This window comes from Amblyraja radiata, chromosome 11 (assembly GCF_010909765.2).
Source record: "Amblyraja radiata isolate CabotCenter1 chromosome 11, sAmbRad1.1.pri, whole genome shotgun sequence".
Classification (NCBI taxonomy): domain Eukaryota; kingdom Metazoa; phylum Chordata; class Chondrichthyes; order Rajiformes; family Rajidae; genus Amblyraja; species Amblyraja radiata.
The window spans coordinates 20,658,262-20,684,124 of NC_045966.1; the positions used below are offsets into that span (position 1 = coordinate 20,658,262).

General features: G+C 43.6%; 1 protein-coding gene across 1 annotated transcript in view; it reads left to right on the plus strand.

The window, feature by feature from the left end:
* Positions 1–968: 968 nt before the first annotated feature.
* LOC116978788 (glutamate receptor ionotropic, delta-2-like) overlaps positions 969–25,863 on the plus strand; it is a gene marked incomplete at its 5' end in the record, with an annotated part of 428,679 nt that continues 403,784 nt past the window's right edge. Inside the window, one exon of the mRNA XM_033030081.1 lies at positions 969–1,020. Coding sequence (XP_032885972.1) covers positions 969–1,020 — 52 coding nt within the window. The remainder of the gene's footprint in view (positions 1,021–25,863) is intronic.

Below are 25,863 nucleotides of genomic sequence, written 5' to 3' on the forward strand. Positions count from 1 at the left end.
ACTCCTTCTGGAGTTTGCCTTTATAAATCATTTTACCCATGAGGAATTCCAATTGAGAAACTCTGTCTGACATAACTTCTGGTTCAGACTCGTCCGAGTCTACTGGCCTGTTAGTTTTCTTTTTGGCCTTACCGTGCGGGCGTTTCAACGGGGCTTTTTTCTCCCGTTTAGAAGTGTTGGTTTTTCTTCTACCGTCGACTTTTTAGTCGGGCGCCGCTACTCTCAGACATTTTGTCTTCTTGAGTGCTTACTGCGGTGTGCTTTCCCTTATTCTCCCACCTTTCTCCATATAGTAAGACTTGCCCGTGTTCTCTGCACGCAGTCTCCACGGAGACAAGAGCCTGAACGTGAAAGTAAAAAAGTACTTACCTTCAGGTTTTCTTTCATTCACCGCTTGGAGGGCTTTGCACCTCCTACCCGCGGTCACAGCGCAATGCGTCTGATGATATGACGCACGTGCGCCTGGACGGGCCTTCTTCACGTAGTCACTCACGTGACTCCGAAGTAAAATCAAGGTTTCAGGATTTTAATGTTTATACAAAATTGATATTAAAAGCCTGGCTGAAAAAAATTAAGATATTGTATTCAGAATTACTGTCTAGGACTAAATCAATGCATCAGTAATAGCCTAAAAGGAACATAGTCAATGTGATTCATGCAAATAATTAATTATTATATTTGTGCAAATCAGGCCCTATATTGTGAATATATGTTGTTAATACGGTCTTTTAAAAATTTAATTCAGATTCTGGAACTGCTGTGAAATTCAGCAGCTTAAACTATTACAAAGGAAAAGCCATTCTCATTGTATAATCAGGCACAAATAAATAGGATTATGTTAATTTGTTTTCCTTCTTCAGGTGCAATTTTTGAGGAGACTGCCAGAAAGGATGACAAAAATGTTTCGATTATAGCCGTGGCCGAAATGAACATGAATGAAGAAATATTACAAAATGAAAAGATAACATTCTCGGTCAGATTTATTGATTCCAACAATCCATTCCAGGCTGTTTCAAGAAGGTAAGAAAACAATTTTCAGCCATTTATTTCATTAACCTTTTCTTTTATGAAATTATTGCAGTTTTTGTCACTATTATTGTATATCCTGTAAGATTTCCTATCTTTTGAGGTGGATTTTAATTATGGATAATTTCCATCAAGAGTAAATCGAAATTTTGAACTGGAAATTAATGAATTCTTGAAATAAATTGGGTGTTACATTTTTAAAATTTTAGTCGGGGGATTTTAACATTTGGATTAAATTTAATGATTAAACTGCCAGCTCCCACTTTGTTTAATAAAATCAATGAAGTTTTGAATATATACTTCCTTCTCAATGGAATGGATGTGAACCTTTAACCTTTAAATTATCTTTCTGTAATAGCCTCCAAGTAATTGTTTAGTTTTCCAGATCTTAATTAAAAGCAAGTTAGTTTTGTTTGGCTGTAAGCTGCCTACTTGTCTTTATTTGCAACTATTGTGAAGAGTAAACATTGGAACTATTTTAATAGTAAACTATATATTTTCTTAATTTGAAATCGCTACAACTTGATCACACCATTCTTCAATTCCTCTCTACCATTGCCCAATGAGTCAAAATGCCATTACCGTTTGCCATAAACTAATCAGTCATATCAAAATAATTTCCATTGATGGCTCTTCTTTCCTCTGCAGTGTTCTCAATGAAAAATTGCAATGAGCTAAGTAAGCCAGTGGTGTTTTTACTGGAGTTGGGTTTTGACGAGCATGATGTAAAAATACTCTGAGGCACCAGAGTATTTGCTTCTAAAGCTCTTCTGTGGATGGAAGCAGGGGCGGAAAACCTGGGGGGTGGGCAGGGCAGAGGGGACACGTCTCCTCCATGTTTTGAGAGGTGGGGGACATCCCCCCCCAAGTTTTGTAATCCAGGTTTTTAGAACCCGGTGAAATCTCCACTTTCCGTGAGACAGTGGGGGTGGGACTGATGATCGACAGAGATTGAACGAGAGAGATGTCGGTCAGCAGGCAATGGGGGCGGGACATGCTTCAGGAGGAGGGAGGAGTGGGGGGGTGGGACTGAGGATAGAGCGCGGTGATTGGAGGAGGGAGACGTAGCACTGACCTGGGGGGGGGGGCACTCGGGACAGTGCCGGAGACCCGGCCAGGATCGATCCTGCCTGCGGATGAGACGCAGGTCCAAAGATCCTATAGGATCTTTGCGTAGGTCTGTGCTACGTCTCCCTCCTCCAATCACCACGCTCTATCCTCAGCTAAAGGATCTTTGGTCGGGAATCAGACTGGGCGCAGTGCCCCCAGGCTCACAGCCAGTGCAGAGAAACAGCGCTAAACCCAGCTCAACTCTGCCTGTCCCGCCAGGTGAGCCCACAGTCTTCCTGGACTTGCGGGAAATATGGCCAGCGCAGAGAAGCAGCGCTGGTAACCCATCAGTCCAGACAGTGCTGTAGTTAACCCGGTGAGACAGGCAGAGTTGAGCTGCATTTAGCGCTGGATTGAGCCACCAAAGTCTCGCGCACGTGTGTGTGTGTGTGTGTGTGTGAGTGTGCGCATGCGCGTGTGGCCACCAAAAAATTGTGTCCCCCGGTCCCCTCCATGTTTTGATAGTGAGTTCCGCTTTTGGTCCCAAGGCAATACACTGCTGTGATTCCATGCGTAACATGGATACCTTTGGTTTGGCCTCTGGCAGAACTGAGGTTTGCGGTGTGGGCTGAAACTTGACACCTGAATGATGTTTGTGTGGAGCCTTTGAGGCCACTAAAAATTCAAGGTAGAAATGTGTATGATGTTGTTGGATTTGAGTAAATGCGTGTAGTGACTTTGTAGGAATGGGAAATTTTACATTACAGTTATAGTCGTAGACTGCCAGAACAAGCAGAACCACTGTCATAGTAATAACATAGCCTTCCGGAGGTGCAGCTGAGAAGCCGAGGTCGGAGTCTCGCGAGTCAGAGGTGGAGCATCGATGGTCGGACCCTGGGCCTCGCGGGTCGGAGATGGAGCTTCGCGGGTCAACGAAGCCTGCGGCCACCAAACTCTCGGTTGGTAGAGACCACGGCTGGGGCCTGAGTCAGAGCCATGGAGGCATTCGGAGAGGAGCCGGCAGCATTAGTGGATGGGTCGATGCAGCCATCGATGATGGTGCCAAACGACGAACGGGGACGGACACGCGGAAGTGAGGACGCCATTGCTGAGGGAAGGAACAACGGAGGACCTGGCGTGGTGGGACCGCCATAAGGGAAGGGGAAAACCAATGGACAGTGGAGGACCTTGCGTGGGGGGACCACTATGAGGGAGGGGGTGGAAGAACAAAGGCGGGGGGGGGGGGGGGAATTTGTAACTTTGCAAGTGACCTTTTTGGGTGACTATTTGCATACTTTGGATATGCAAGCAAAGAATGTCACTGACTCGTCACATGTGACAAAGTATTTAATTCCATTCAATTCAATTGCATGTGCAATTATCTCATTCTTGCATTCTCCCCATTGATCTCAGTTTAGACACCTATTTCCCAACAGCATGTTGCTCCTTGCAAACAGTTCAACTCCATTTATAAAGTGATGACAATCAGCTCTGCTTCACCAGCATCTCTCCTGTGTTTTGTGTTTTCAGGCTGATTGTCCAGCATCTAATCATTCTTGTGTCTCAATTCCCTCATTTTGAAGATTGAAAGTATGTTTGGTTCCTGCCTCCAATTTGATTTCCACTTCCCTGGTGGACTAATTGCAATGTTGGAATCCTGTTTGATTCCAGTTGATTTTCTGACCTTATCACATAGATCTGTTGTTCATCTCAACCATTGCCTCATTCCTGAAACCCTCATCTATCTTTCTGCTATCTGGAATGCTTTCTTGCTGCCTGCAATCCACCACTCTCCAGTAACTTCAAATGATAAAGCATCCTCCTACACTTGTTCTAACAGCAAAGTATCAATCTCAAATCTTTCCCGATCAACTGACTTGCATTAACTTGTACACTAAAATGTTATTAATTTGTATCCCTGCATTATTTTAATCACTCCTTGGTCCTGTGACCTCCCCAGCTCTCTAAGATACTCCAGTCCTACATCCACCTAAAACTTTGTTTTTTTTAATCCTCTATTTCATTCGCATTCTGGGATCTCAAGATGTGAAATCTTCACCTTAAACCTCTGCCTTTGCACACTAGCTACGTTTTATAAGAACCTTAAAACCTGCCTCTTTTATTCAAGGATTTAGAAACTAATCTTGTTATCTCCCTCCTTGGCTTAATTGTTACATTGCTGCAGCCTAACCATATATTAATAAAAACCTTTGCATTCCTAAGTTACAGGAGGGGAGAAATAAAAATTATTCTCTCTGCTCACATCATTGTTTTGCTACAGATTCCATACGCTACACACCACACAAAATCACTTCTTCCCCTTGGCATTTTTAATTATTGATATTATATGTACAGAGGAAGAGAGACTGGTAATTTTATTCAGTAACTGCACTCGGCTTAATTTCTCTTATCTTTGGAACTGGAAGCAATGGAAGTAAATTGAAGTGACACTTACTACTTATAATGTCTCATGCTTTTAGACATTTGAGTTCACTCTCCTCCACTTGAATTTTCTGCCATTGGTCATGTATTCCCAGACTGTGTTCTGTCAGTGTATCATTAATACTGACTTAGCCGTTCACCGGAGGATTATAATTGTAACTAGGTAAAGGCATGTTATCCAGCTCTCTCTCCTCATAAAAATGTCAACTCAATTTCATATACTGGAGGATTCCTTCAGGAATTAAGAGTGGATGGGGTGTTGAATGTTTGGCACCTGTAAAGCCAGGTAAAAAAATGCTTGTTTAAACTTGCAACAGGAAGGCACTGAATGCCGATTGTTGTGCGTGCAGGGCCTCAACAAATTCAGTTATTGAGTATCCCAGTAGCGTCAATGAGAAGTTGTTATAAGCTAAATAAGTCTGGGGTGTTTTTTACTGGAATAGGGCTTTGTGAAGCATGTGAAGACACTGAGGCAACACACCCTGAGCTTTGCTTCTAAAGCACTTCTGTGGATGGAATGGTTGAATTGGACTCCTTACCAAGGCAACACCCTGCCGTGTGCCTTTGCGTAATATGGATCCCTTTAGTTTGGCCTCCGGTGGAACTGAAGTTTGCACTGTGGGCTGAAATCTGAAACCACATTGATTTTTCATTTTTGGGGCACTGGAAATACAAGATAGATGTGTGTGTGTGATGTCGTAGGATTTGAATAAATGCATGTAGTGGTTTTGTAGATATGGGAAATTTTACATTGCAGTTATGGTCTTGAGAATTGTAGACTGCCAGAACAAGTAATACCACTTTCGGGCTGTCCGAACAAGTCCCTCTTTATTGAAGGCAATGTCATAATAATTACATTGCATGTGCCATTGTCTCACCCTATTACAATTTTGTGCAATTTGTTTAAATTTTTCCGCACAAATGTACCATACTACCATTCCTCTTTGTTGGGGGGGGGGGGGGGGGGAGTTTGACCATCACAATGGTCTCTCAATCTCTGATTTTGTGTCATGAATTGAGAAATGCATGAAATCAAGTTTCAGCGTACTGTTGACCTGAATCAACTTCAGTGGTTGCTTCCATATCGTCTTCTAGAACGTGTTTGTCATCACATTTCTCTAATAGGTTTTGATTGCATATCTCTCTGCAATGATCTTGTCATTGTGGAGGCTTCTGACCTTCCCTCCACCATGCAAAATGTATGGGTCAGTGCAATAGATTGGTACAGTTCACCAATATGCAACTTTGGCATGTTCTACTTGTTCAGTAGTGTTAATACTCTCACTTACTCATGTTACTTGAATACTTTTCCATTGTTCAGGTGTGAATCAGGATTTTACTTTTGATTTAATTGCTGACCGTTTCTCCTCCAGTTTGGGCTGTAGGAAAATTAAGTATGTTCAGAATCTGTGATGCGTTAACAACTCTGCTGGGGTGAATCTTGTGAAGAAATATAGAGTTGCATCATAACTGTATGGATAATGAACTAAACAAAAGCAGTTAGACTCACAATCATTGGAAAACATTTATTGGAAAGGAAGTGTTAAGAATACTTTCATTCCTTTTAGGTGTATCGTTGATGGTAAAATGGGATTAATGTGCGAATGATAGTCTCTGGTAACTTTTGTTCTCCAAGTGTTCAGGGGTTGTGATCTGAATTGAACTTCATCATCTACTGTCAGTTGAGAAAATTGATCTTGGTTCCTGAATTGCACATTCTGCCATCTGTCAAGAGTGTGTAACTGTAAGGACCAGAGTGTTCACAGAAATGATTGGGTTACTATGTGATGAGCGTTTGATGACACTGGGCCTGCACCCGCTTGAATTTAGAAGGATGACGAGAGACCTCATTGAAACTTACCGTATAGTGAAAGGCCTGGATAGAGTGGATGTAGAGAGGATGTTTCCACTAGTGGGGGAGTCTAGGACCTGAGGCTATAGCCTCAGAATAAAAGGATGTACCTTTAGGAAGGAGATGAGGGAGAATTTATTTAGTTCAGAGGGTGGTGAATCTGTGGAATTCATTGCCACAGAGGTCTGTGGAGGCCAAGTTGATGGATATATTTTTAAGCAGAGATTGATCGATTTTTTTATTAGGTCGGGTTCAGGGGTTATGAGGAGAAAAAGCAGGATAATGGGGTTGAGAGCGAAAGGTGAATCAGCCATGATTGAATGGCGGAAGAGATTTGAAGGGCCGAATGGCATAATTCTGCTCTTATCACCTATGAACTTATGAAAATTATCATTGTAACTTTTTAATAAAAGTTAATTGTCTGGAATGATCGAATCGGCTATCTCCATGACTGAAAAGGGGGCATTTGGTTATGGTGTTTTACTCTCCAGAGAAACCTTTCATATTTACTATGCTAGTACATTATATAATCAATTGGTTCTTTCATGCAGAAATAAGAACAGTACATGCTGGAAATACTCAAAAGATCAGCCAGAATTTGTAGACGGAGAAGGAATGTTAATATTTTTGATTGATAAAGGTTCAAAGGTTTCTTTATTAGTGAAATTCTTGTTGCCAATGCAGCACATAAAAAAAGAATACAAACATGACAATAATAAGGAACTTTAACATAAAAAACATCCCCCCACAATGGTTTCCATTATGAGGGAAGGCACTAAGTCCAGTCCCATCCCCATGTCCACCCATAGTCAAGCCTATTGAGGCCTCCGCAGTCGCCGCTACGGAGGCCCGATGTTCCAGGCCATTCTCGCCGGGTGATGGTGCTCCGGCGTTAGGAGAATCCTCTCAGCGGCTTGAGACACCTGGAACGGTCGCCTCCTTACTCGAGGCCGCGGCTTCCGAAGCCAACAAGGCCGCACCGGATGGAGCTCCACTACTGCCGATCTCGTCGCGAGATCCCAGGTTCCCGATGAAAAGTTCAACGCCGCCGCCCGCAGCTCCGCGATGTTTTACTCGGCGGTCTTCAGCTCACCGGAGCTCCAGCGCGGCGACCCGGGCAAGGCATCGCCCGCTCCTCAATAGCGCACCGCCGAAGCCGAGGTTCTGGGCGGTCCCCTCAGGACACGCCGCTCCAGGCCGTGAGGACGGGTCGACGGTGCAGCCCGGAGAAAAGCTGCCTCTCCGACCAGGTAGAGACCCTGAAAGGTAGTTTCCCCCTCCCCCCCCCCCCCCCCCCCCCCACATAAAAAGACTAGAACTCCATAACAAAAACACTTTAACTAACTAAAAATAAAAAAAAGAGGTGAAAAGACGGACAGCTGCAGGCTGGGCAGCCATACCATACAGGAATTAAGCATTCTAGGGGAATAAGGGGAATGTCTGTGATAGCTTATGTTGTTTTCTCTCATCTAAACTCGCTCAGCTTCAACCTTCCACAGATACATCAGCTGAATCCGAGACTTAACCACCCTCCCTTGAATGCCACCAATGGCGTTTGTTTAATCTAAATTATTTTGACTTGACTCTTTCATATATATTTATTTTTGCTCTCTCCCTTTTTTGAAAATATTAATTCTGATTCTATCTCTGCAGATGCAACCTGATCAGCTAAGTCTCTGATTTTCTGGTTTTCACCGAAATTTCTGGTTTTCACCAGATTTTCCGCCACCTGCATATTTGCTTTTGGGTTCCATTTCTCTGGTCATGAATTTGACCATTTCATGTCCCCACGCCAATCATCCTTGATTAATAGTTGATGGATATCTTCTGTTGCAGAATTGTTGCAAATCATGTTCAGACCTTAATGTAATCAGTGTAATCTCTTAGAATTTGCTCATAGGCTTGTTTCAGTTGACTTGATGCTTCCTGACCCACTGATTCTTCCTCGCAGATAGTCTTTTTTTTGCTCCAGACTCTAGCATCTGCAGTCTCTCGTGTCCCTTGTAACTGTTGTTGTTTCTGTGATTTCTGCAACTGCGATTGTAAATAGCAGCCTTGATAAAACATGTATTTGATCAGTAAAAGCATCTTCCCAATTGATCCTTCCTCCTTTGTAGGTCTTTGCCTCGTGTCATGCAGTCAGCCACAACTGATTAGCAATTTGAACTATTCATCTTGATAGCATGCCATGCATTTTATTTGAATTTCCTCATTTAAATCCAACACAAATGTATCCCTTATGATTCACAGACTCGCAATGCCCTTCACAGATCATTCAATATAATAATATAATTTCCAGATTTTTTTCTGATTTTGACTTAAATCTTCACAATTTCAAAAGGCTGTGCTTGAAATAATCTTTCAATGTTAGTACAATAAATACCTCCGGTGCACATGTAAGTCTTGCTGCTTACCGTAAGGGCAGAATCTTCTGCTGGTGCATTTTCAATGTGAGCTTCAACTTGCAGGCTTTTATTTGCAAAGAAAAAATCTCCTCCCATTTGCACAATGAAAGATGAATACTCTTAAACAATATATGCACCCCGATTTACAATTTTTGACTCGTGCCCTGCATTGTCAGTGTCACTCCGCTCTGAAGTCTTCTCTGCACTATGTTCAAGTCTCCTGCTTTTAATTCTCTTGTCTCACAATGCCACTGATTGCTGATGCCTTGATAAATGTCACAATCTGAGTAGTTGATATCAGGTTGCTGTCTCCCTGCAAGGTCCTGGGAGATCTGAAAATTACACCTTTTATTCTTTCATCTTCATCACTGGTTGTGGTCCATTGAGAGATGGTGTCCTGCACTGAAGTTGGTGGTGAATTTCATCGGTTTTCATTCCTTTAGCGAGATGGGTTTTGAGGCATGAGAAGTGGTCCACGTTTCCCAGGGAGAGTCTTGATGTGAAAACTGTTCTTTATTTGTTGGAGTACAGTGTGGTACAGAAGGTAGAGGTCATTATTCTTTCAGATGTTGAACTAAAGAACCATAGAAAATGGTTGAAGTGTGGCCACTGAATATGCTTCAGTGCAAAATCATTCTCTGCCCCACTACAGCATGACTACTGAGATATCGATAGCCTGGATAACCTGAACAATGTCCCCAATATTTTTTTTTTTAATTACCACCACTCCTGCAGGAATTCCTTTGGACATGAGCTGCAACATTATGGTAAGAAAGATGTAGAGCAATGATGAGCTCTTCATGGTGGATGGATCTGTTATACACTCATTGCTTAACGTTATGATTTGCACGCGGAGCAAGCAGAGGATGGAGATGGATTTCTGTTAGTAGCCAAACCTGAGGAGGATATTCACCTGTCAAATGTGTAGGAAGGAAATGCAGAGGCTGCTTTACACCGAAGATAGACACAAAATGCTGGAGTAACGTAGCGGGACAAGCAGCATCTCTGGAGAGAAGGAATGGGTTCAGTGTGAAGAAGGATCTCGACCTGAAACGTCGCCCATTCCTTCTATCCAGAGATGCTGCCTGTCCCGCTGAGTTACACCAGCATTTTGTTTATCTTCACCTGTGAATTGATTGGTGATGTTGAAGACGGCCAGATACAGCTTTTCCGTGTAGCTTTTTTTAAAATGTTGGAATTATCACACAGTGATGATTATGTAGTGCTGAACAGATTCCACACTCACTGTGATTCAGCCAAATGGAAGGAGAAGTTGTGGAGAATCCCCACAAAGGTTTGTGTGCCAGATGGCAGGGAGATCTCTTGTAACCAATGCAGTCAGAAGGAAATGGTATTTGAAGATCATAACATTTTTGATCTGAGACAAAACTTGTGGCTGCATTGATCCCTGTCTTTCTTTAATCCTTCTGAGATCTATCTTGCCTTCTGCAACCATCCAAAGGTACTGGTAAAGATCATGAATGCTGTCTTCACAAAATCTTCCACATTTATTGGAAGGATAAGCAAATCAACATCAATCCCTTTGTAATCGTCAGCATTCCTAGTTAACATGTCTGACACTAGACTTTTTTTGAAATGGACATTCTATTTGAAGCTCGGTCATGGGAAGATATAACCAGTTGGACAAGGGAAAAACAAAATCAAGGATTTGTTCAAAGCCTCCTTTAAGAAATGCAACATCCTGACTGAATTATTGGGAATTTCTGAGCCATGACTGCTGAAAATGGGAAGGGAGCATCCAGTAAAAAAAGGCTCTGCATTGGAAACACAGTTGAATTGTTTGGAATTTTGCCAGGAGTAGTGGTCCACTTTATAAACACCTATTAGCTTCTTCTTCTTCTGTCATTATGTATTTAGACCTGGCAGCTCCGTTGAGGCGAGCCATGGCCAAAGTGTTATCGTACAAGGTCAATCAGATCTCGGTCACCATTCGGTGGCGGTGTTGGGGACAACTGGTGATAATTGTGCTCCACTTGCCTGTGTTTGGTCCCTACACTCGCTAGGATGCCACTGTCCATGAGGCCCCCACCTCTTCATCGCTGCTCCATAGCATCCGACGCATGTCCTCAAGCGGTTGAGGGTTGTCCACTGCTTTCGGGGCAGGTCCTGGCCAGGGACTTCCATGGGGTCATCAATGTAATGGTGTAGCCTAGATGGTTCCGCTGACTTCCACTTGTCTCTCCATCTCGTCTTGACCCAGGCGGCCTTGGAAGCGTCAGCCGGTGTTGTGCAGAGCCACCTAATAGCCACTGCCTGTTTCATTTGCGGGAGAGGCTGAGGTACACAGTGGTCTCATCAACTTCCTTGCATGCTTTCCCAGTGGGAATGTTAATAGTCCTCAAGCCCAAGGGAATACTAAAGAAACCGAAGATACATTATTCAAGGGAGGATAAGCATTAAGAGAGAGCAAGAGCTTTAGATGGCGGATGTGCGGGAGTGCGCCAACTTCAAGATGGCGGATGTGCGGGAGTGGGCGCCGTCTGTGTATGGCAGCCTGCCCGCAGTCCGCCTCTACACCTTTCTTTATTTTATTTTATGTTAGTGGAGGTCTTCTATGTGGGGGGTGGGGGTGGGGAAGGGGGAAACTTTATTCTTAGTCCCCTACCTGGTCGGAGAGGCAGCATCCCTCCGTGATGTTTCTTTGCCCCGTCCTCGCGGCCTACCACCGAAAGGGGAGCGGCGTTTTCCTGTTGGGACCGGCTGGGACTACAGCTTCGGCGGTGGTGGCGCAGCGCTGGGATACCAACAAGGAGCGAGCGATGCCTACCGGGTCGCCGTGCAGTAAGCTCCGGAGCGCTTTGGTCGCCGACTTCCAACATCGCGGATCTGTGGCTGCGGGCGTTCGGCCGCGGGCGGCGCTGGATTTGGATTTGGAGCGCCGCAGAGCCAGAGATTGAGTTCGCCGGGTCGGAGCTCCAGCCGGCGCGGCCGGAGGACTACGAGTGCCGCGGTCTCCGCTCTCCGGGGAGGGGACAGCCGCTCCAGACTTTTCCAAGCCGCTGAGGAATGTTTCACCCGACGCCGATGTTTCTATCTTTTACGGCAAGAGGGCCCTGAAAATCATCGGACTGGCTGCACGGCCACAGATGGGCCCTGACCTCGGGATGTTTCACAGAGGAAGAGGACTTAACTTTCTGGTGCCTTTCCCCCGCAGTGGAAATGTTTTGATTCTGCTGTGGGGGGATGTTTGTGTTGAACTCTGTAATATGTTGTGTCCATTTTTATTCATTTTTTTAAAAAACCTTTTTCTATGGTTTGCAATGGAACTTATTATTATTTAAATTATGTAAAGCGCTTTGGGGTCAATGCAAATTGGCTTAAAATGCGCTATATAAATAAAGTTTACTTACTTACTTACTTACTTTAGAGCATCTTCTACCAGCTTTATTAATGATTAATTGCATCACCACTTATGAATATGTCTTGCATGTGATGATGTTCCATTTACATGTTCACGTGACTGATTTAGCTTTATACAACAGAGCTGCAACTGGGCTTCGTTCTAGAAATCTACTCCAAAAAGTAAAGGTCAGTTAAAGTTCCAGATGAAGAGAGAAAATGGAAGAAGGCATGTTTGAAATTTTTATTACACTTCTCAAAGCATTTTCATGTCCAGAACTGAAGTGAGAAATGGTGCATGAATGGCTTTGCTTCTCTGGAGAGCCTATAACATGGCTGTTGAGCAGAATTACCAAACAATTGATTGCTCGACCTTCAATTTTCTCACAGCGGTGAATGCATCTCCATCTCACAAAATTCACCAAGTGTATAAGTAATTTCGAATGCTTTGCTTTCATGCTTTCATTCAACCTGTGAGTATGTGGGTTTGTTGCGGGTGACGTATTCAACACTTTTTCCCCACAAATAACTTGTAAGAAAACATTTAGGGTTGTGGGATATACAATGATTACAATCCTCATCCATGTAATAGAGGCTATTGACTGCATCTCAGCACTTTGCAGGATCCTTCCACACATTGCAGCTGGCTTCATAAATCACAACTTTCGGCTCTCTTAATATACAACTGTATAATAATGGTCAATATCCTGTATTCGGATGTAATTTTAAGTTGCTTCATATATCTATTAAACCTTTCTGCTCAGTGATTTTTCTTATTGGAGGGACAGTTGAAGCCTTGTTTTTTGGGGATTGGGGCAGACCTCGGCGACACGGTGGCACAGCAATAGAATTGCTGCCTTACGGCGCCAGAGAACCAAGTTTGATCCTGACTACGGGTGCTGTCTGTACGGAGTGTGTACGTTCTCCCCGTGACCTGCGTGGGTTTTCTCCTGGATCTCCGGTTTCCTCCCACACCGCAAAGACGTTTTGGTTTGTCGGTTAATTGGTTTATTGTAAATTGTCACTAAATTGTTTGTGGGATAGTGTTGGTGTATGGGGATTGCTGGTCGGCATGGACTCGGTGTTTCCGCGCTGTATCTCTAAAACTAAAACTAATACCTGCTTTATACCTTGTCTTGGGAACCCGCAATCTGCATCCTTTCTATTGTGGATGTTCCAGAACAGCTCCAAGTTGAATCAATAAGTTTCTAAGCCTTACCAGAGGTTCTGATGCAAACAGCTTCCATGTCTCCATGGGGTTGCTTCCCCATTTTGGGCTGCAGATTCTTTTTTTTTTAAACTCCCCTTTCAAAGGCTTCAGGCACTTTTAGAATCTGCAGTGATAATGCATTTCACAGCTTCTTATCGGCAAATTGCCTGTGGGAAGTGCTTTATACAGGGATCTGCCTGAACCATATGAATGACAAAGAAACCAGAATATTACAGATCCCCTGTTGATTTCCCTTCAGCAACCATTGCTCCTTTCAATCTATGATTTGACTGTTTTATGAAATGATGACATAATTATAATCCTACACAGAATGAAATAAGTGTTTCTATGCCACATTAAAAAATGATTATCAGGTGATAAGTATTTCAAAAAATATGTTTTTGTTGTGACATGCATACGAAAGTGCCTGCAATACCTTGCATCTATTTATTTCGTGAAGTTGCTTGCCATAAGGTCATAATTGATAGGAGCAGAATTAGGCCATTCGGCCTATCAAGTCTACTCTGCCAGTCAATCATGGCTTATCTATCTCTTCCTCCCAAGCCCATTCTCCTGCCTTCTCCCCATAACTGTTAATATCTGTAGTAATGAAGAATCTATCTCTGCCTTAAAAATATCCACAGCCTGCTGTGGCAAAGAATGCCATAGATTCACCACCCTCTGACTAACAAAATCCCTCCACATCTCCTTCCTAAAGGAACGTTGTTTAATTCTGAGGCTATGACCCCTGGTCCTAGACTCTTCCACTAATGGAAACATCCTCTCCACATCCACTGTATCCAAGCCTTTCACTATTTGATAAGTTTTAATGAGGTCCCCCTTCATACTTTTAAATTCCAGTGAGTACAGGCCCAGTACCGTCAAACGCTCATCGTATGGTAACCCACTCATTCCTGGGATCATTCTTGTAAACCTCCTCTGGACCCTCTCCAGAGCCAGCACATCCTTCCTCAGATATGGTGCCTAAAATTGATTGCAATGCCCCAAATCCCTTATAGAGCCTCAACATTACATCCCTGTTTTGTATTCTAGCCCTATTGAAATAAATGTAGCATTGCGTTTGAAAGTTTTAATTAGAGAAAGATAATATTAATGTAAAACAATTTCTTTTCAGCAACGCTTGCAACTTCTGTTCTATGATATTTTGAGAATTGGTTTTATTGGATTATTTTAATGCACATTTCAGAAATCAGAACATAGTACAAAGAAAAATACAGCGCAGAAACAGGCTCTTCAGCCCACCATATCTATGCTATACATGATGCCAAGTTAAACTAATCTCAACTGTCTGCACCTGATCCATATCCCTATCTGTTCTTAATATCCAAAGACCCTTGCTAATATCAAAATACCCTTGCTTCATATCCAAATGATCCTTTCTAATATCAAAACCTTAATGTGGTTTTCTGGTGTAGGATAGTTCTAAATATGAGGAATTTTATTTGTTGTTTTTAAGTTTCAACTAGACCAAGTGCAGACCCGTTGGGTCTGTCCCCCCAACGTGCGGTTGTGGGGGGGAGGCGGCATGCAGCGTCACACACACTAACTATCCCCCCCCCCCCCCCCCGCACTCACGCTAATTACCCCCCTGTTATTGTATTAATATTATCTTAATTGCTCCTTATACCCCATAACCACCATATCTATGACGCTAGCCCCCAACTTGCAGTCCACACCTAGAGAGGGGGGAGGGGGGGGGGGGGGGGGGGTAGAGAGTGAGGGCACAGAGAGAAGGGGCAAGAGACACAGAGAGAGGGGGCAAGAGGGAGAGGAGACGGGTGGCGAGGAGGAGAGAGGGAGGGGGTGGTTGAGAGGGGAAAGGTGGGGGTGGAGGGGAGGAGAGAGAGGGTGAGAGAGAGAGGGGGGGATGGTGAGGGGAGAGGGGAGGGGGCGAGGTGAGGGGAGGGGGGAGAGGGAGGAGCAGGGAGGATGGAGGGAAGGGGGTAGGGGGTGTGGAGGGGAGTCGGGCGTTAGGGAGGGCCGGTGGGGGAGGGGATGGAGGGGAGGAGTGGAGAAAGAGAGAGGGGAGAGAGGAGAGGGGGGGAGGAGAGGGGGGGAGGAGAGCGGGGGGGCGAGAGGAGGGGGGTTGAGGACGGGGGGAGGAGATGGCGGAAGAAGAAGAGGGGGGATAGGGGGGGGGAGAGGAAAGGGGGGAGTGAGGGGGTGTGCTGAGAGGGGGATGAGGTGGGGGAGGGGGAGAGGTGGGGAGCGGGGAGGGGGGAGGAGGGAAGGGGTTAGGGGTGTGTGGAGGGGAGGGGGATTTAGGGGAGGGACGGTGGGGGAGGGGATGGAGGGGAGGAGGGGAGAAAAAGAGGGGGAGTGGAAGAGGAGAGGGGGGGGGGGTTAGCGGGGGGGGGGGGGGGGGGAGAGGAGAGAGGGGGGGGGAGAGAGAGAGGGGGGGGAGGAGAGAGAGTGCCTTTTTATTTCAACCCAAACCCCCCAAACAACCATTTGCAGGCAGTGCTTTTTTACTTTAACCATATTTTCATTTTCAAACCACATTAAGGGTACTTACTCACAGTTCGGTGAACATATGTTCAGTGTTATTCACAGCTCAGAGAAACGTGACCCTCTGCCTTCCTCCAGCTTGCAGACTCATTGAGGCACATCACTTCCTGGTTTTATAGTCCATCCCCCCTGCCGCCAGCGGGGGCAGCAGAGAGAATGGGGAATTTTGTAAAATCATTAATATCTCTGTCATTTTACATCGACTGGAAAAATCCTCGGCACACATGCGGCGAAGGGGGGCTCTGAGCGAGGTGGCCAAAAATGACGGCCGTAGGTGGCGGCGTTCTCTCGGAAATCGCAGCACAGATCGCCAAAACCGGTCAAGAACACACTTTTAGTAATATAGATTGAGGGTCTCGACCCTGTATGATCCTGAAATTACACCAAAACGCTACACGATAGTGCTACAATTTTTGGCCCACCTTACACCACAGGATAATGGTGCGTATCAAGTTTTGTTCAGATTGATGGCACAAGTGATTCACATTTTAAACTTTACAAAGAACCACGTTGACAAAAATCTCTTCCATCTGCACTTGCAGTTAGCAGCGCTTGACATCACAATGAGATCTCATTTCATAAACTGACCATCAGCAGTGGGATCTAATTTACATTTAAAAAACTCAGTTTTCTAAAACACAGCATTGTTCTACCATTACATCCAAATGGGATCTCATTTACATTAAAAAAAATCAGTTTAAAAAAAACATAGCATCTTCCACCTCACAATAACCTCAAGGGGGTAGGAAGGGAAGGGGAGGGGAGGGGAGAAGGGTTGTGGAGCAAGGGAGGGAGGAGAGAAGGGGAGGGGAAAGAAAAGGGAGGGTGACAAGGAGGCGAGGAAGTGCTGGGAATGAGGGGGAATGGAGGAGGATAGGAAGAGGGATAGCGAGGCGCACTTGGGAAGGGTTACCGTGACTCGCTTCACAACGGGGATCTCTGGCATCACAATGGGAACCCATCAGCCTGTGCAGTTGAGGGCTACGGGTGAGTGGTAGAATATTGCATTTGGGGACCAGCCCTCCCGTGTGACAGGGACCCAATGGAGAGAGAGAGAGAGAGAGACACACACACACACACACACACACACACACACACACACACACACACACACACACACACACACACACACACACACACACACACCCCCCTAAAACTCTCATTTTGTTAGTTTGTTCCCGAAACTCCGCAAAAACGGCACACGATAGCGCGACAACTGTAGGCCCACCTTACTCACCATTGTCTTGCGAAATACATTAAACAAGTTTCGTTCAGATTGATGTTATATTTTACAAGTTATTGACATTTTAAACATTAATAAACCTCGCAGTTGCGTCCCACTTGCTGGCTGCGCCTGCGCAGTTGGGGCAAGGTTGCCGGGCCCGCTATCAGCGCGTGCGCAATTGGGGATTGCCGGGCCCGCCGCCATTTTGAGATTGTCAGCTGCGCCTGCGCAGTTGGCCCACTGCCATCTTGCGATTGCCATTTTAACATCCAGCGTCGTGTGTAGGTGAGTGCTACTGCGGGAATATTGCAATGGGAGAGGGGGACCCAACAGGCCCATGCTTGGTTTAACTTAATATTCTTAATTTGTTCAGACCACTTATCTGCACTATCTTTGTATACACTATCTTTGTATTCAAAATCTCGAATGCTGATAGCCCTGCATGCAGTTACTGGTTTATGCCTCTGAGCCAAAGTTGAATGACTCATCCTCCTGGAACTATAAATTCCGTTATTCATCAGTTTCCCCCTTGGTATAATTTAAACTTGAATTACCATCATTATCCCTGCATATGCCCAAAACTTAGTTCTTCGGTCTATTTTTGTTCACCTCACATATTTTATCTACACCGTTTTTGCATAATTCTTCTAACCTCCCAGCTAATTGTCATCAAATTTAGTTTATTCTCATACTTAAAATGATATAGCAAAGAAAGTAGCCTCTAGTCCTACTGTATCCATGCCGATCATTAAATGCCCATCTATACTAATCCCATTTATCAGTACTCGGTGAGTCAAATGCTAGTTAGTTAGTTAGTTTAGTTTATTGTCACATGTACCGAGGTACAGTGAAAAACTTTTGTTCCGTGCTATCCAGTCAGCAGAAAGATAATACATGATTACAATCGAGCCATTTACAGTGTATAGATACATGATAAGCGAATAACATTTAGTGCAAGGTAAAGCACGGAAGGTCCGATCAAGGGTAGTCTGAGGGTCACCAAAAATGTAGACAGCAGTTCAGTACTCTCTGGTTGTGGTAGGATGATTCATTTGCCTGATAACAGCTTGGAAGAAACTGTCCCTGAATCTGGAGGTGTGCTTTTTCTCACTTTGATACCTTTTGCCTGATGGGAGAGAGGAGATGAAGGAGTGGCCAGGGAGTGACTCGTCCTTGATTATGCAGCTGGCCTTGCCAAGGTGATGTGACGTGTAAATGGAGTCGATAAAACGGGGGTTGATGTGATGGTCTGGTATGCATCTATAATTTGCTGCAATTTCTAGCGGTCTTGAAGAGCTGTTTCCAAACCAAGCTGTGATGCATTTTTCCCAATTTTAAATACTCTGAGTGATTTTTGCCTCCATCACCTCCTCTAGCTGTACTCCGATTCCAACCACCCATGAGGTAGAATAAAAAAACTCTGCCTTGGACTCCCACTAAACCTTCTATCCCTGCATTAAACCAATGCTCTTTGGTTTGACGTGACTGCTGAGAGGAAATGCTTCTAACAATCTGACCTCAATGTTTGATACATCATTTAACAATTTGGGTATGAGAATAGGTGGTATGATAAGTAATATTGAAGATTACATTAATTTGATATTCTAATGTGAAATTATTGTTATTTGCAGTGCAGAGGATAATCATAGCCTACAGGAAGATATTGATTAGATGTTCAAATAGTCAGAAAAATGGCAGATTGGATTTAATTCTGATGTGTGAAGTGATGCACTTTGCTGGACTAATAAGGGTAAGATGTGCAGAATGAGCTGTAGGGGTCCGAGGGAATATTGACGACCAGAGGAACTCTGTACAAGTCCTAGGATCCAAGATGTTAGCAGAGCAGGCACGATTACAAAGAGCATATGTAGTGTAAACAGGTGTTGGAGAAGATGGGAAATGAAATGAAATAAAATATGGAAGTGTGACTATGGGGATCTGGGTAATTATTCCTCCACCTCAAGAGAAATTGAAGAAGGGTCAGTCATCGAGGATGTTAGGTTGGGCTTGCTCCAATGGGGTTGGTGGTCAGGGTAGAGGAAAGGGGTTATGGGAACATGATGATAATGGCTGGATGTTTGACAGGCATTTGTTGTTCAGGGAGGCGTTACTGAGGTTTGTACTGGAGATACCCGAGGGCATTTCAACTGGAGGGTAGTTGGATACTGGGATGATAACTATTCAATGGGAGATCTACCTACAAGGGAGTGCCCAGCAGTGAAAGAATCGAGGTGTAGAAACAAAGAACTGTACATGCTGGTTTTAAGGGGAAAAAAGGACAACCAGGTGCTGCAGTAACTAAGCAGTTCTGGCAGCATCTCTGGAGAACATGGATGGGTGATGTTTTGGGCCAGGACCCTTCGTCAGACAGGGGGTAGAGGAGGGGAAAGCTGGGAGAGAGGAGAAGCAGTACAAGGCATGGCAGTTGATATGTAGACTCGTGCAAAGGATTATTTTACTAGGCAGACAGGCAGATCGTTGGCTTAATGGCCAGAGAATAAAACTGAAAATGTGAGACAAAATGATTAATGAGTTATGAATTGTGAAGACAGAGGAAGGAATATGAGGGGAGATGGGGAGGAGAAAGGTGGGGGGCAGGTGAGGGCAAAGATGGGGAGGCAAGAAAGGGGATGGGGGGGTTATATGGGTTACCTAAAGTTTGGAAATGTCAATGTTTATTGAATCATGGTTAAAACATGTGTTTCAGAAATAAATAAGCTTTGATAACTGACACTTGCTATGCTGAATTTGTCTTGACTTTTCTTTTAAGGATTCAATGCATACCTACCCAGCTTCAAATTGATTTCATCATACTTTAGTTTAGAGATACAATGCAAAATCAGGCCTTTTGGACCATCGAGTTCGCACCGGCTAGTGATCTCTACACATTAACGCCATCCTACACTAGGGACAATTTTTACATTTATACCAAGCCAATTAACCCGTCTTTGGTGTGTGGAAGGAAACCGAGGTTCCCGGAGAAAACCCACATAGCTCACGGGAGAACGTACCAGCTCCATACAGACAAGCACCCGTAGCCAGGTTTGAACGCAGGTCTCTAGCGCTGTAAGGCAGCAACTCTACTGCTGCACCACCTTGCTGCCCATTTAATCCCCATCCATTTGTACATGTATCTATTAATTTGTCTAATGCTAACCTCTGTTCTCTTTTGAGCCAATTATCTCTTCCCTTCTCCCAGATACCTATTTATTATTTACTGCATGAACTTAAGTGGGGTGTTGAATGGATAACTAATATAATTATCTCAGTTTCTTGGTGACTACATAGAGTTTAAACATATCGGGGTATTTCTAATTCACAGCTGTAAATAAATTACATGTTATTTGGTTTAAATGGTCTGCTTTAAGTAACTACCTTTTTGATTAATGCAATATTTCTAATTCATCTTCTGGGCTTTTAATTTCAAGTTTTTTTTAACTAAAATCTCCCAGCTTGTGCTCTGTCAAATAATATTTACCACCATGGAACCAAGTGCATCTTGTATGCTTGCCAAGTTAAAATGGAATACAGAGGCAGAAACTTAAGGTTTACCTTAAAGGAGGAGGTATTTGGAAACACTGCCCGAAAACCTTACCTAATATTTTACAACTTTCATAAGTTCAGAAGTTATAGGAGCAGGATTAGGCCATTCAGCCCATCAAGTCTACTCGCCATTCAATCATGGCTGATCTATCTTTCCCTCTCAACCCCATTCTCCTGCCTTCTCCCCATAACGCCTGACACATGTACTGATCAAGAATCTATCACTGCCTTAAAAATATGCCACCTGTCAATGGCAATAAATTCCACAGCTTTGAGTTAAATTTAATATCTAAAACTTTGATTTCAAGTTTCCAGTAAGGATTCCAGTAAATCTCCAATAACCAGCAATCCGACTGTTTGAATATCCATGGTTTGGTAGTTGGAGCACTGGGTTCTGATAACCACATTTCTTCTACCAGACAGACCCATTTCTCGCCCTACCTTGGAATTTATTGGGGCCCTGGTTCCTATGGCCCTTTAACAATTACCTCGTTCTGGTTTCCATACTCCCTTGAAACCTGCTGAGTTAAATGGGAACATTATTACATTGTTATACTGAAAAATCAATGGTTCAATGTTACTTTATAGTCATATGTGCCGTTAAATTGTATTTTTTTTATATACAGTTCTGTGAAAATCCTACTCTACATTAGACACTAAGTAGAAGCATGTAAGACAGTAGACTGCACTGAGTATGTATGCAAGAGTCGCCACATATAAGCTGCCATCTTGTATGCTTCAAGTTCAATGTTTTTTGTAATGTTAGTCTTTCCTTGGCCATAAAGGCTCGTTGTCCTGGCGATGGCTGCTCTGTGACGCTGCAGTCGGCATCCAATCCAGGAATCAATGAGTTTTCAATGGGCCTTCACCTCTGGTGTGGAGCACTTCAACTTCACTGCTCTCTTGGTGAAGATAATTCATCTTGTCTGTCTTAAATGCCCCATTCCTCATTCTGAGACTGTTGTTCCTGTTTCCTGACCCCTCAGACAGAGGAAGCATCTACTCTATATTCAGTCTGCTGAGTGCAGTATGATTTTCTTCACTTCCGATGATGGTCTAGTCTATCTTTGAATTATTATCGAATATCACAACTATCGAAGGAAAATCCTCAGGCTGCAATTACGGAAGGTATATTATGCCAAATTGAATGAAGAATGTTTGAGAACATTATCAACTAGTCCAGGAAATCTGTCTGTTCAGTATCACCAATGGTCCTGATTTTTCTGGATTAAGGGAGTTTCATTATGTTTGGATATCAGAAATGTAAAATCATCTTTATCCCAGCATAAATGACTATCAAAATAGAACATAGTCGATCATTGCCTGTTTTAAATTAAAATGTATTCACTGGTGTGTTGAATGAAAACCCAATCCATTGCTGACAATAGTTCTGCCACCAAATATAAGCATTTTTACATCCACCTATTTTAAAAAGAGCCGTATTTTTTCAGTATTTTAGTAAGTAATTATGATTGATGATAAAATACTTTGGACACATGGACACAAGCAGAAATACTGTTAAAGAAAATTAGAATTTTCAGTAATTAGTGCACTGAATATAAATGTAGAATTGTGTTCTAAGGGCATGGTGGTTTTCTGTTTTGAGGCTTATCTGACAAATTTAGTTTTAAACCAGCGTTGAAAGTTGTAGAAAACCAAACAATGCTTTATCAACTGTATTTTAAACTCCCAGTATTTTGCCTTTGTTCAGTCCGTTCCCTTTGCTCTAAAGATATGAAAACTCTACATTAAATTGTTTACATTTTAATCAGTGTTCATTGGAATAACGCCATACTGTATGGAAATGGGCCTTTTGGCCCAACTCGTCCTTGTCACCCAGGTTAGCTAGTCCCATTTACTTCATATCCCTCTAAACCGTCCCTATCCATATACCTGTCCAAATGTCTGTTAAAGATTGTTATAGTATCTGCTTTAATTACTTCATACCACAGCTTATTCCATTTACTCACCATCCTCGGTGTGGAAAATAATTGCCCCTCTGGTTCCTATACCCCTCTCACTAACCTATGCCCTCTAATCCTTGACTTCCCCTATCCTGGGGAAAAAAAGAAAATCTCTGTGCATTCACCATATCTAGTCCCCTCATGATTTCACACATCTCTAAAGATCACCCCAGCCTCCTGTTTTGCAAGGAATAATCCCCTAGCTTGCCCAAACTCTCTGTATCGCTCAGGCCCTCAAGTTCTGGCAACATCCTCGTAAATAATCTTGCATTCTTTCGTAGAAACAGCTTGTCATGAGTGCCGATGTTCAGTGAAAAGCTTACATAGCATATGATGTAGGAAACTATGTAAAGAACACTGGTATTAACATTTACAAAAACATGTAAAGCCCCTGTCCCACTTAGGTTATTTTTTTGGCGACTACAGGCGATTGGACTGTCGCCACATGGTCGCGGGGTGACGTCTGTATGGTCGTGAGTAGTCTCCTCAAGTCGCCTAAAGAGTTGTAACATTTTTCTGGTCGCCGCTGGATTTTGAAATGTTCAAAACTTGGGCTTGCGTAGCTTGTCTTCTCCTGTCATAGGTGCTGTCGTAGGTTGTCGCCAGGATGACGCCAGGTGACATTGGTTGATGCCGGGTGCTGACTTCGGTGAATTCCATTGGCGACTACCAACGTCAACCTACGTCAACCGGCGACAGGTACCGGCGACTGAATTGTCTTTAGTTGTCTTCATATGTCGCCGACAGGGTCGTTGCTTGTCGTAGCTTTTCGCGGGTGTCGTAGGTTGTCACCTGTGTGGTCATAGGTAGACGTCCTAATGGGTCACCGGTTTTCGGTAGCTTGTCGTAGACATTGTCGTGGTGGGTGGGGCTGGGGGGGTGGTCCAGTCGCCACTTTTCTGGTGACCTGCTACGACGGTGGCAGTCGCCGAAAAAAACGCCTAAGTGGGACAGGCCCTGAACTAGATTTTTTTAACTTGGATGTACTAATACTAGTTTCTGTACCACTGTAGGCCTTTCATTCATACACTGGACATTTCTGTGTCATCAGATAGGTCTTCTGACCACAGTAACGTCAGATGTAAGCCAGATATTCGATCAGCACTTGTTTCTATCTTGACTCCAGTTAACAGTGCACATAAAATAATACGGCGCCACGGGTGGCGCAATGGTAGAATTGCAGTGTTAGAGACCCGGGTTTGATCCTGACTATGGGTGCTTGTCTGTACGGAGTTGGTACGTTCTCATGACGAGGGTTTCTCCTGCATCTCCAGTTTCGTCCTACACTCTAAAAACGTACAAATTTATAGGCTAATTGGCTTGGCATTATTGTAAAGTGCCCCTATTGTGTGTAGGATGATGTTAGTGTATGGGGATTGCTGGCTAGTGCAGACTCAGTGGGCGGAAGGGCCTGTTTCCGTGCTGTATTTCTAAATTGAAAAAATAATCATAAAAATGTATTCTTAATAAATGCAATAATCGACTTTGAAAGCTCCCTTGAATCACCCAACTACTTGTTCAGTGATGGATTCCACAATTAATTTAAGCAGATGAAAAATCAAATATTTACCTCTAGGTATCTTCCATGGACCAAATATTATTGGCAGCTAACATTTCAAAGACTAACCACAACAAATATATAAGGGAGCATGTATCTACTCTAAATGATGATGGTCATCAAACAGACATTTCATATCCTGAAGGATGCTTGTGTGGCCTCTGGTGAAGAAGGGGATGAAAGGCTTGAAAACGTTTCTGCTTACCATAGAAAATATCATGGGAATAATTAGATGCACCTCATGGTTAACAATGCTGTAGAAAACAGTGGGAAATATGAAGTTGTTTCAACCACTGACAAAGGGAGAGATAGATTTCAGCTTAGTGGTAAATGTAAAACAAATTTATGGGGAAGTAAACAATGTGCTTCTGAACAGTTAGTTATTTATAATTTTAACTGTGAAGAATATATTTTAGCTTTAGGTCACTAACTGTATCGATAATTAATGTGTCATATAATATATATATCATGCAAATGCTGATCATATAATTACAATTATTGTTGCAATTATTAGTGGCACCGACATCAAGTAACGATGAAAGAATTAATTAAAAGGTTGAATTAACATTATTTTCATTCTAAATAATATTGTACTCGTATTGAATTTATGACTGTAAAACATGTTGATTCACTGTCAGTCATGATATGCACTTGTGAACTACAGTAAAGCCTTGCAATAATGGACCACGTGGTGGGGGAGATGGTGTCCATTATTGCCGATTGTCTGCTATAGCTGGGTCTGGGGCGTAAATATTAATGTTTAACCTAAGGCTGATGTTGGAAGGGGGAATTAAACCAGCAGGAATTCACTGGCCGAGGAGCTGCAGAGCCACAGGCCCCACGCGCGGAGCACCGGGAACGGACCCGGTACTCGCGCCTCCTTCATACTGCTCGCTCTCTCTGCTCCCGCAACCGGAAGCAAGCCAGGTAGGGCCAGGTCCCTGGGTAACCTGCCGGACGTTGGGGAGCGGTGCAATGGGAGCCTTGTACCGAGGCACGTGTTGCCAGCTAAACGCCACCTTGAACGGACTCCTCAGTCCGCTATAACCAAAAAATGTTATATTGAGGTCCGTAATTGCAAGGGTTGACTATACCAAGTTTCTGATGGGGAAGTTATCAATGATACCTTGATGCAAGCTCGACTGTAAAATTTCTTGAATACAGACTATCTCGAGCACCAGCATATGCTTTCAAGAGAGAGTTGGATAGAGCTCTTAAAGATAGCGGAGTCAAGGGATATGGGGAAAAGGCAGGAACGGGGTACTGAGTGTGGATGATCAGCCATGATCACAGTGAATGGCAGGGCTGGCTCGAAGGGCCGAATGGCCTACTCCTGCACCTATGGTCTATACCTAGTATTTGTTAAATTCCTCAATTTTTGCCATTATTAGGGTGACGCGCTGAATGCATTGAAGAGATTAGAATACAATAATATTGACTGTTCATTGAAATACAGTGTTGTTTTAATTGCAGCCATGTGAAATATCCACTTAGAGAAGAAATGGAAGTTTATACATATTAAAACAAAACTTAAAAATATATATTTTGTAGTGAACAATCTCTGAGATATTTGGAATGGAACCATTGTTGGGGGAAAAAACGCACATAGTGGGTTGATGCCAGCATAGAAAATGCTGATGTGAGGAGTATGATATATATCTGTGAATATGTGAACAGGTTTGTGGTTCGAGCCAAGTTG